General features: G+C 53.0%; 2 protein-coding genes across 7 annotated transcripts; one reads left to right on the top strand and one right to left on the bottom strand.

Moving 5' to 3' along the window:
* Positions 1-1113: 1113 nt before the first annotated feature.
* STING1 (stimulator of interferon response cGAMP interactor 1) lies at positions 1114-6737 on the top strand. Of its 6 annotated transcripts, none has more exons than XM_081035218.1 (8): positions 1114-1239; positions 1570-1665; positions 2192-2418; positions 2549-2732; positions 2980-3088; positions 3962-4200; positions 4956-5139; positions 5695-6737. In XM_081035218.1, exons 3-8 carry the CDS (start codon positions 2192-2194, stop codon positions 5886-5888), a joined length of 1137 nt encoding a protein of 378 aa, XP_080891344.1. In that variant the 5' UTR covers positions 1114-1239; positions 1570-1665; the 3' UTR covers positions 5889-6737. The 6 variants fall into 6 exon arrangements, 4 of the variants coding, with proteins under 4 accessions (XP_080891344.1, XP_080891345.1, XP_080891346.1 ...); XM_081035219.1 differs by having other exon boundaries at positions 1570-1776; positions 5695-6671; XR_013992362.1 differs by lacking the exon at positions 1114-1239 and having other exon boundaries at positions 1324-1665; positions 5695-6168; positions 6483-6602.
* SMIM33 (small integral membrane protein 33) lies at positions 6737-9453 on the bottom strand (the record flags this gene model as incomplete). Its single annotated transcript, XM_081036211.1, is given in 3 exon segments — positions 6737-8713; positions 8716-8752; positions 9343-9453. Coding segments are annotated over 3 exon segments (576 nt in total). The 3' UTR covers positions 6737-8285.
* Positions 9454-9743: the final 290 nt, after the last annotated feature.

The raw sequence follows: 9743 nt of genomic DNA, 5'->3' as shown, positions 1-9743 counted from the left end.
TTTTAAAGACTTCTGCTGCATAGTGCCAACTTGGCCTATAAAATAGAGGATCTTCCTCCAGGAGAAGGGAGCAGGGAGTGAAGAACAAGTTTCCGAAGAAATGACAACCAGTATGGAACAGCAGAGCTGGCAGCCACGGTCCCACCCAGGGGAGTTGATGCTACACTGCTGGGCAGGACCCTGGAGGCCGGAGGCTGCTTGACACAGCTAGACCTTGGGGCAGGTGTGGAGCTGCCCACTCCTCCAGGACTCTCTGCTCAGGTCTTCCCTTGTGCAACCTTGACTTTCTTTGGTTTTGAAGCAGCTGAGACCTTGCCCACCTTAGCGGGCCTTTTCGGGAGCCAATTGTAGTGGAGAGAAAATGTAGGGAATTCCCTCCATTCTTAGGAAATGATTTTCAAAACCAAGAGAGTTTTCAGGAAGCCTTGCTGCTGCTGCTGGGTGGCCACTGGAATCTATGAAGGTGGTTTGCCTTCTTGTGTCTGGTTGTGAAGTGGGGAAGGGTCAAGGCAAGGACCCTCTGACCTGGGCAGGAATGAACTGCTGCTGCTTTGTGGGTGCCCCCCAATCCCACTCTCCATGCCTTCCCCATCCTCAAATTGAATCAGCTTCTCAAGTTGCCAGGGAGTGGCCAGAGACACTCCCCATTCCAGGAGAAATTGTAAACATGAAATCAGGTCCTGGCATCATCCACTCTTGCTTTGGAGCAACCCACTTGGCTTCAAGTCTCTCCTCCCTCATTTACTGGCTGTGGGACCTGGGGCAAGTTAATTCACCTTACCGAGCCTCAGATTGCCCATGTGTAAAGCGGGGATAGTATTATACCTATCTGACAGGGTAACTGAGAGGATTAAGTAAAATAATATGCATCACACTTAGCATAATGTCTGGAGCATGGTAAGCACTTTTTAAAAATTATTATTATTATTATTATTACCCATACGACTGCTTTTCTGGCTGGAACCACCAGATTCTCTCTGAGCAGTCAAAGTCAGGGTCACTTCCTGTGGAGAGCACAACCCCCACATTCTCCTGTGGGCTTCCTGCTCCTATCAAGCCCTTTACTCTAAAGGCTGCTACAGGAAATAACTATTCATTTCCCCGCCTCCCTCCTGACATCACAGTCTTCAGAAAAAGAGAATCTGAATGTGGAAATCAAAACAAGAACAATCAGGCAGGGCAGCATGATGTAGTGTGAGCTGCCTTAGGCTGGGTCCGTGGAGTCACACGTGGGTACCGGTAAGAGTGTGTTTAATTGTGGGGGTTTGAGCGGAAGCTGGTGTTCAGGTTGTGGTTCAGGGGCGTGTCAGGAAGTTTCTGAACACTCTTAGCTTTACACTTTAACTGTAGCAAATGGCAATGGACTGGGGGCCTTCACAAGCTCCCCCCCCACACATGGCCCGACTGGGGCGTGACTCACCAGGGCCTTGTGGGGAGGGCTCTTCTTCCCTCCAGAGGAGTGAGGAAATACCCACCTCCCCCTGCTCACTCTAAGCTGCAGTTTGATGAAATGCCAGGGCTGGAGTGTTGTGGAGAACGCTTTGATTGTTTTTAATTCCTCATTTTCAGGCTGCACCCAGAGAGGCTGCCTTTGGTCACTGGGAGTCATTGCGCCCTTCTCTTCCTGTCATCTTCCAGAAACAGCCTTCGGTCTGGGAGTAGAAGGTAGGATCGGGAGCAGCCCAGTCACAGTCTGAGGCTGAGGTCCTGGGGACCCAGAGGTGGGTGACAGACTTCTGGCTGCCCTGCTCCCACCCCTTGAACTGCGGTTTTCAGGTTTGCTGACTAAGATCCTTTCTGGGGCAGATTTTGGGGAGAGGGAAGCCCAGTCCCCAAGGGTCCCTCGATGAGTGGTACCTCATAGGACACTTTCAGGTCTGGGTCTGGGACAATCGCTGCCTTCTTTCTTCACCGCACCTGTGGCCTCCCTGGAGTTGGGTGGGGTGTATATTTTTATGTGTGGGTACATGCACTTTTCCACCTGCTCTGTTCTCCACAAATCTCTCCTGGACTGGAGCTCTGAGGTGCTGTATGCCCAGTCTGTCCCCCAAATGTCTCCAAGACCATCCTCTGGGTGTGGCTGGGCATCAGGGACAGGGACAGCTAGAGGGGAGGGGCCCAGCCAGGACCTCAGTCCTGGAGTGATAGGAGAATGATAGGAGCATGGCCATGGATTTCTTGGTACCTACAGATGCCCCACTCCAGCCTACATCCATCCATCCCGCGACCTAGGGGTCTCAGGGCCAAGAAGGCAGCCTTTGTCCTGCTGAGTACCTGCCTGGCAGCCCTGTGGGAGTTGGGGGAGCCGGCAGACCACATTCTCAGGTGGCTGGTGCTCCACCTGGCCTCCGAGCAGCTGGGACTGCTGTTCAAGGGGCTCTGCACTCTGGCTGAGGAAATGTGCCACGTCCACTCCAGGTGACTCCCTGCAGTACCCAGGGTGATTAGTCCCTCAGCATGTTTCACTCCCTTGACCCCCAGCCTTGCCCCTTCTTGAATGGCCCTGGTTGAGCTGAGCTGGGACCTGGGGCTCGGCTGTCACCTGCAGGTACCAGGGCAGATACTGGAGGGCTGTTCAGGCCTGCCTGGGCTGCCCCATCCGCTGCGGGGTTCTGCTGCTGCTGTCCTGCTATTGCTACACCTTCCTCCCAAACACAGCTGGCCTGCCCTTCGCCTGGATGGTTGCCCTCCTGGGCCTCTCCCAGGCACTGAACATCCTCCTGGACCTCCAGGTATGACGGAGGGAAGTGGAGGGTGTGGTCAAGTGGACACTGTGGCTAGTGTGACCTGCTCTGAGCTTGGTATTAGGAGTGGGACTAGATTAGAGGTTGGTTCTTGGAGTGGAGCCTATAATGTCCTGGAACAGTGGGGTCAGCAATGGCAGAGAAGGAAGCAAATCAGCATCAGGTTGGGAAATATTCTTGGAAGAGGTCTCTGGTCCTTCCTGGAGGCTCCCCAACTCCACTCTGCTGTCCACAGGGCCTGGCCCCAGCTGTGGTCTCTACAGTCTGTGAACAAGGGAACTTCAACGTGGCCCATGGGCTGGCATGGTCATATTATATTGGGTACCTGCGGCTGATCCTGCCAGGTAGGCCATCTTCTATGTCCCATTTCTAGATCTACAAGACAGACCATAAAACACACAGCCTCTTGTGTCTGCAGAATTCACTACTCATATTTTTCAATGTATTTTCATGTCTAACAAATCATTTGATTTCCAAAGCAATCCTGTAGGCATGAAGAATGTTACTATTATGCCTAGTTGACAGGAAGAAATATTAAGTGACTTGTCCAAGGTCACCCATGAATTCTTTCAGTAAATATTGACTGCATGTTGTGTGCCCTTCTTGTTCATTTTCTCTTTTAATTCACACCCTATGAGAAAAAGATAATCATCATCCCTGCTTATGAGATGAGAAAATGGTGGCTCTGAGAGGTAAAGTGACTTGTCCAAAGTACAGCTTAGTGAGAGGAAACAGGATTTGAACCCAGGTCCGTCCAGAGCCTGGGCCCTTGACCGCTCCATTGTGAACCATTGTGTTGTGTCTCATTCTTCCGACTTGTTGGCCAAGGCTGGGGTTCACCCATATCTCATTGCTGCCTTCCCTTGACACTGTGGCTTATGCTAGGAAACAGCTCGAGCGGGAGGCCTGGCTCAGTGACTAGGGAATGCTGGGAATGTCACCTTCCAGGGTTCTGCCTGCCTCTCAGAGCCCTGAAAGCTGTGGTGGGAAGGAGGAGAGCTGAAAGAAATCTGGACCAAGAACAAATGAGGGGAGAAAGGGATGGTAGAGTAGGTAGAGGGATGGGGAGGGTTCCTGAAGTTCTGCCCCTCCTGCTCTCCTAGACAATGCGAGGGGACTGGACGCTTGGTTCTCTTGTAGCTACACACTGCGGGGACCAATGACCCAGGTGGGAGACAGGGTTAGTGGGAATGACTTCTTGGGCCTCTCCACCCCAGGGCTCCAGGCCCGGATCCGCACTTATAATCAGCGCCATAACAACACGGTACGGGGCACAGGGAGCCATAAACTGTACATCCTCTTCCCCTTGGACTGTGGGGTGCCTGATGACCTGAGTGTCGCCGACCCCAACATCCGCTTCCTCCATGAGCTACCCCAGCAAAGCGCTGACCGTGCTGGCATCAAGGGCCGCGTGTACACCAACAGTATCTATGAGATTCTGGAGAACGGGAAGCCGGTGAGTGTGCAGGGAGGTGGGCCCTGCTGGGGAGGGTCAGGCCCAGAGCCCCAGAACTTCAAACTCTGGCCAAGCACTGGTAAAACTTTGCTGCTCTTCTCTGAGCCTCAGTTTCCCCACTGGGTCCCAGGGCTGGGCAAGATGCAGTACTAAATGAGGACAACAATCAGTAACATTTATTGAGCACTTGCACGTGCCAGATGCTATTCTAGGTGCTTCATTTGACCACATCCATGAATCCTCACCGCCACCTTGTGGGGTAGGGAGTGTTATGACCTCTACTTTACAGATGAAGAAACTGAGACTCAGAGAAACGGAACAGGGAGAAGAAAGTGGATGATTTCAACCTGAGTATACCAGGCTCTTAACCATAAAGCTGCCCTAGATGAAGGCTGTGAGAACATCTGACAGATTTCACATGGGTTGGTGGGGGGAACCAGACCAGGGTTGAACCCAAAGCCCAGACCCCAGATGTGGTTTCCAACTGGAGCAGTTGACAGCCTAGCTCGGTAGGCCTTGCCCTGGGATTTTAGGAGGAGGAGCTGTGAAAGGTAAATTCAGTGCAGCCCTGGCCGTTTTGAGGCGTGGGGTGTCAGAGGCAAAGGCCAACCAGACAGCACAGACCCCATCAGGGTGGCACCTCCTAGCACTCCATCTCTACAAATTGAGGGAATGGGACCCCATGTTGGCACAGGGGGCCAGAGCCTGTCCGCCTGACCCCTGGTTTAATCTGGTTTTCCTCTCACCTCCTCCAGGTGGGCACCTGTGTCCTGGAGTATGCCACCCCCTTGCAGACGCTGTTTGCCATGTCACAGGATAGCCGAGCTGGCTTTAGCCGGGAGGAGAGACTTGAGCAGGCCAAACTCTTCTGCAAGACACTCGGGGACATCCTGGCAGATGCCCCTGAGTCTCAGAACTGTCGCCTCATTGTCTACCTGGGTAAGGGGTTAATAGTCTGGAGGCAGGAGTAGTCAGGGGTCCCAATGGTCTCTCAGGGGGTCAATAGGAGATATGGCAGCACCATGCCCTGGGCCTTCCCAAGTGGTCAGCGCATTCAAGCCTTGCCCTTTCCTCTCCTGAGACAGGTCCCACTTCCTCACCTTGGGACACTTGATTGCTCTGAGGTCTTTGGCTATGGTCCTGGGTGGAGCATGACGAGGTGGACTCCAGGGGTCCCTCACTTCATCTAGGGATGCCAGAGAAAGCAGAAGAGTCCCAGACCAGGAACTAAAAGACCAGGGCTGCAGCCTCAGCTCTGCCACTCCCTCACTGTGTGACCTTGGGTCCCTTTCTGAGCATTATGTGTAAAAGTGAGACAGTGGAATTCCACTGTCTGTAAAACCACTTCTCGCTCCATGAAACTAACTTCAGTGGCTGGGATGAGGATGGCGCCCAGGTAGGTAGGAGGGAGAGTTGGAGGATCTGCCCAGCGTTGGAGTGGGAATGTGTACGGTCCTCACCTAACTCCCTCCCTACCTCTCCCCCCCATTCCAGAAGCTGCAGAGGGAAGCAGCTTCTCCCTGTCACAGGAGATTCTCAAGCACCTGAAGCAGGAGGAAAAGGAGGAGGTGACTGTGGGTACTATGGCGCCCTCGGGGGTGCCGGAACATTCCACGCTAGACGAAGAGCCCCAGCTCCTCATCAGTGGCATGGATCAGCCTCTCCCACTCCGCACAGATGTCTTCTGAAGCCCAGGGTCACCTTGTCTGAACCTCCAGTGATCCCCAAGACTCTGGATTGAGGGCTTTCTTTAGCAGCTGGATGCCTAGCAGAGCCATTTCTCCTATAGGAGGACTCTGGTCTTGACATTTCAAGATGAGTCCTGTGATCTTGGGCAAGTTGTTTCATTTCTCAGAGCCTCATTGTCCTCGCCTATGAAATGGAGTCATATCATTGCCTTACCTATCTCACAAGGTTGTTGTGAAGACTATGACTGTCTGGAAATTTCCTGTAAACTCAAAATGCCAGGTAAACTTAAGGGACGTGCCCGGTGTCTCCCATTGGACCCTCCAGACCTACTCTCCACCCCTCTCTGCCTCCTCTGCCCTGGATGGCATCAATAAGCTCCCTTGTTCACTGGCTTCTGGTCATGTTTGGTCAGTGGGGAGACCCAGAGGGAGGATAGAGGGAGGGAAGAGGGTGAGGTTGGAGTATTTATTCCCCCATTGCTTCCCTGTGGTGTCAAGGTCATTGTTGGCTTTCTGCATCTCTTAACCAAACTCTCTCAGGAAGCCTGTCTCTCTCTAGGTTCCCTGAACTGCTTCTTTCCCTTCCCCTTTCAGGCCCAGCCGTGGTATTGGCTACCCACCGATGCTCACCCTAGAGTAGTAATTCTCACTTGCAGCTTCCTTACACCTGCCCTTTCTAAATGGTCCCCCTTTTAAACGTGCCTCAGATTACACACTTGAGTGTGCCATCTTTTTCCACCCGGACTCTGATACAGCATTTGGCATTTATCATCTTCGATGTCCAAATCGGCTTGCATAGACGTACTTTCTTGCACCCCCTCCTCATCCTAATACAGGGCAGTGGATGGATATCATTTCAATGTGGGCTGATGGGGGCAGAGAGCTGGGCAGCACCCCTCACTTCACTTGCCCTTTCAGTGCCCTGTCTCCAGTGGGAGGATTGAGGGCTGGGGAGGGGGCAGGGGCTGCCTAAGGGAGCGCCCAGATGCCATGAGGGGTACACAGCTGCCGCCTTGGCAAGGAGCTGCTCAAAGGTCACTGAATAAATGTCCCTGGATGAGAGAGCCTGAAGAGGGATAAGGGGGGAAAAGGGTTTGTGTGAGGAAGTAGGACATACCCTGGGGAACCTTGGACAACACAAGCCAGCCGCCTACCATACCTCACACCATTACTGTTAGAACTGAGCCACTGAAACAGCACTGTGGTGGCAAAATTGCCCCCATCTGGGAGGAGAGGCAGCCATTTCTACCAGTTCCACCCAGGACTTGCTCCCTGCCTTCCATCTTTGTTATCACAAATGCTCAATATGCGTTTCTGAGTACAACATGACTGTACTCAGAAAGGCAGAGAAAAGCTCCACACACAGACACACATTTGCCGGAAGGAAACTAAGAATGATGGAGCCAACAGAGTGAAGGGGGAAACAGTGCCCTCCTCTCCCCAGCTGTCCCAGCTCTTCCGTCCCCAAGGCCTGAGGACCTTCCATCACACCAGTCACTCCTATATCTAGAAACCAGCCCAGAATAAAGGGTCTCCCCAACATGACTTTCCCCACCTAGCCAGCCCCCAACATGGTGCTCAGACTGTGGAGTCTGACGGCCCCGGTTCATATTCTGCTCCCCACTTAGTACATGTGTCCACCTGGGTGTCTTGATATCCCCAACTCTAAAATGGGGGTCACAGTGGCTCCTCTTCCCAAGGTCTTGTGAGGAGTGAATGGTATACTATCTGCAGACCCACAGATGAACCCCATCCCACCATGGGAAGGCAAGGCAGAGTGTTGCCCCCAAGATAGTGGGGACCATTCCAAACAATTGGGGGAGCTATAATTGGCTCTGACAACCAAAGGGATGTCTGCCAATCAGTGAAGGGCAACAGATTTTCCTTCCTTTCCTGAGTCCCAGGGAAGACAGAACCCTGAGTTTTTTGCCTTGGTTCTTCCTGGTTGGCCTCAGAGGACCTGGGGGCCGTGGGGCCGCAACAGGGAGCCTCTGACATTCCTGCACGAGGGTAGGGTGCACGGTGAAATTTCCGAGATGAACTTACCTTGGCACCCAAAGGAGAGGAGATTAGGGGTAGAAAGAGGGGTAGGGACTCCAATGACGTTGTGTCAGGGGTCTGGTGGTCCCTGAAGAAGAGCGAGTAGCTTTCCAAGGGCGGTCTTGGGCCCTGGGAATGCTCACAGCAGCGTGTGTCTGGGCAGGGCCCTCAAGTTTCTTTTATTTCTCCTGTCCACCACAGGGCTTTCTCTATATTCTGTTGAGAGAGCAGCTCCAGCTTAGTCCATGCGCGCACTTCCAAAGCTCTGATACCCAGGCCCCAGTTTGCTTTTGTCCTAATTCTCTGTCCAGTTTCTTGTTTTGAGCCAGCTCAGGCCAATTCTCCAGAGTCTCTCTCTTAGAGATATGTGACTTCATCAATGCTGAGCCCAGGTCCATCTGGCACAAGACAGGAGCCAGGGACGGGAGGGCCCTGCTGGGTGTCTTCCTGACTGTCCTGAGGGCCCAGCACTCGCCATTGGATGAGGTAGATGCCGCCCTCCAGCTTTGGGGCTGGAGACTCTGCGGAGAGAGTGGCATGTCCCCGGTGTAGCCTTGGTCCAAAGTGGACTACCAATACAATACATACTGCCAGCAGGACAAAGACAGCTACGATGACGGAGAGCAGGGGCAGCCCAACCCCTGGAGGTGGGTCCCAGGCCCTGCCCAGCACCCTCCGGGCCTCCTGCTCCACGGAGCCGTTCACAGCTGGAGAAAGCCAGGGATAGTGGCCAGCCTGAGAGGGGAGTGGCAGAGAGAGAAGGTGACATGAGCATTTACACAGAAAAAAGACCAAAATAGAGAGAGATAGACACCCAAAGGGAACTGAAAGAGAGACAGAGAGTCTCAGAGGCAGAGAGGAGCAGAGACAAAGATAAAGACAGAGTAATAACATGGAGAGAGAAAGATAAACCCAGATAGATACACATAGCAACAGAGAAAAAGAACAGAAAAAGACAGACAGGGGGATACAGAGACAAAGAGAAAGAGAAAAAGGGGAAGAAAAGAGATAATGAGAAAACAGTGAAGAGAGATATGGAGAGACAGAGACAGAGAAAAAAGAAAAAGAGATAGGGAGGCAAAGTTGTTCAGAAAGGGACTTCCTTACAGTCTGGCCTATAGAGTTTGGCCTTGCAAATCCCCTCCTACCGCCCTCTCTTTCTAGGTCTTCATCAAAATTCCTAAACAGATCCTGTGTCCTGCGTCGGGACTCTTAGCACACTATGGGCCGCTGTCCCACATCCTGGGCAGTGGGCCGTGAGCAAGCAGCTGCCTCTTCAAGTCCTGGGAAAAGGGACTCATTGTGTTCAGCATCCTAGGTTCCCACTACTCACATGGAAGGCGGAGGGGTGGTACCCTGGGGGAGGAAGAGGAGACAGGAATCCCAGAAGCTTGGAGTGAGACGAGGGGGATACCTTATCTGTAACATCTCCCCAGGTCTCAGGATTAGGCTTGGGGGCTCGGAAGGGAGGGGATGCCCACTGTGGATCCCTGGCTTTGCCCAGGATGAATTGAGGAGACGCCATGGCAGCCTCTACCTCTTTCAGGGTCGTCCCAGTGCTCTTCTGCCTAAAACTGGAGGTCAGGATCCCTACCTCTGTCTGTCTCCACCCTGCTAAGAAGTGTGGGGTTAGAGGGGTTGCTGTGAAGGTAGCAAACCTCCAAACAATAAACCTCAGAGCTGGCAAGGTCATCACAGGCTCAGGAAACTTTTTCTCCCTAGCCTCATTGCACCCAGATGGACCATCAGAAGCAGACCTTCTGGGGTGGAGCCCTTCCTCTAACTCTAAGCCCTCAGCTTGGCCCTGCCTATACC

Source organism: Rhinolophus hipposideros, assembly GCF_964194185.1.
Source record: "Rhinolophus hipposideros genome assembly, chromosome: 23".
Lineage (NCBI taxonomy): Eukaryota > Metazoa > Chordata > Mammalia > Chiroptera > Rhinolophidae > Rhinolophus > Rhinolophus hipposideros.
The sequence above is the reverse complement of the archived record's forward strand: the minus strand, read 5'-3'. Positions and strand labels throughout refer to the sequence as shown.

Coding starts and splice junctions, on each gene's coding strand:
- STING1 (XM_081035217.1), top strand. CDS start 2,153: ATGATAGGAGCATGGCCATGGATTTCTTGGTACCTACAGATGCCCCAC. Junction 2,419..2,548: donor ATGTGCCACGTCCACTCCAG/GTGACTCCCTGC, acceptor TGTCACCTGCAG/GTACCAGGGCAGATACTGGA. Junction 5,140..5,694: donor TCGCCTCATTGTCTACCTGG/GTAAGGGGTTAA, acceptor CCCCCATTCCAG/AAGCTGCAGAGGGAAGCAGC.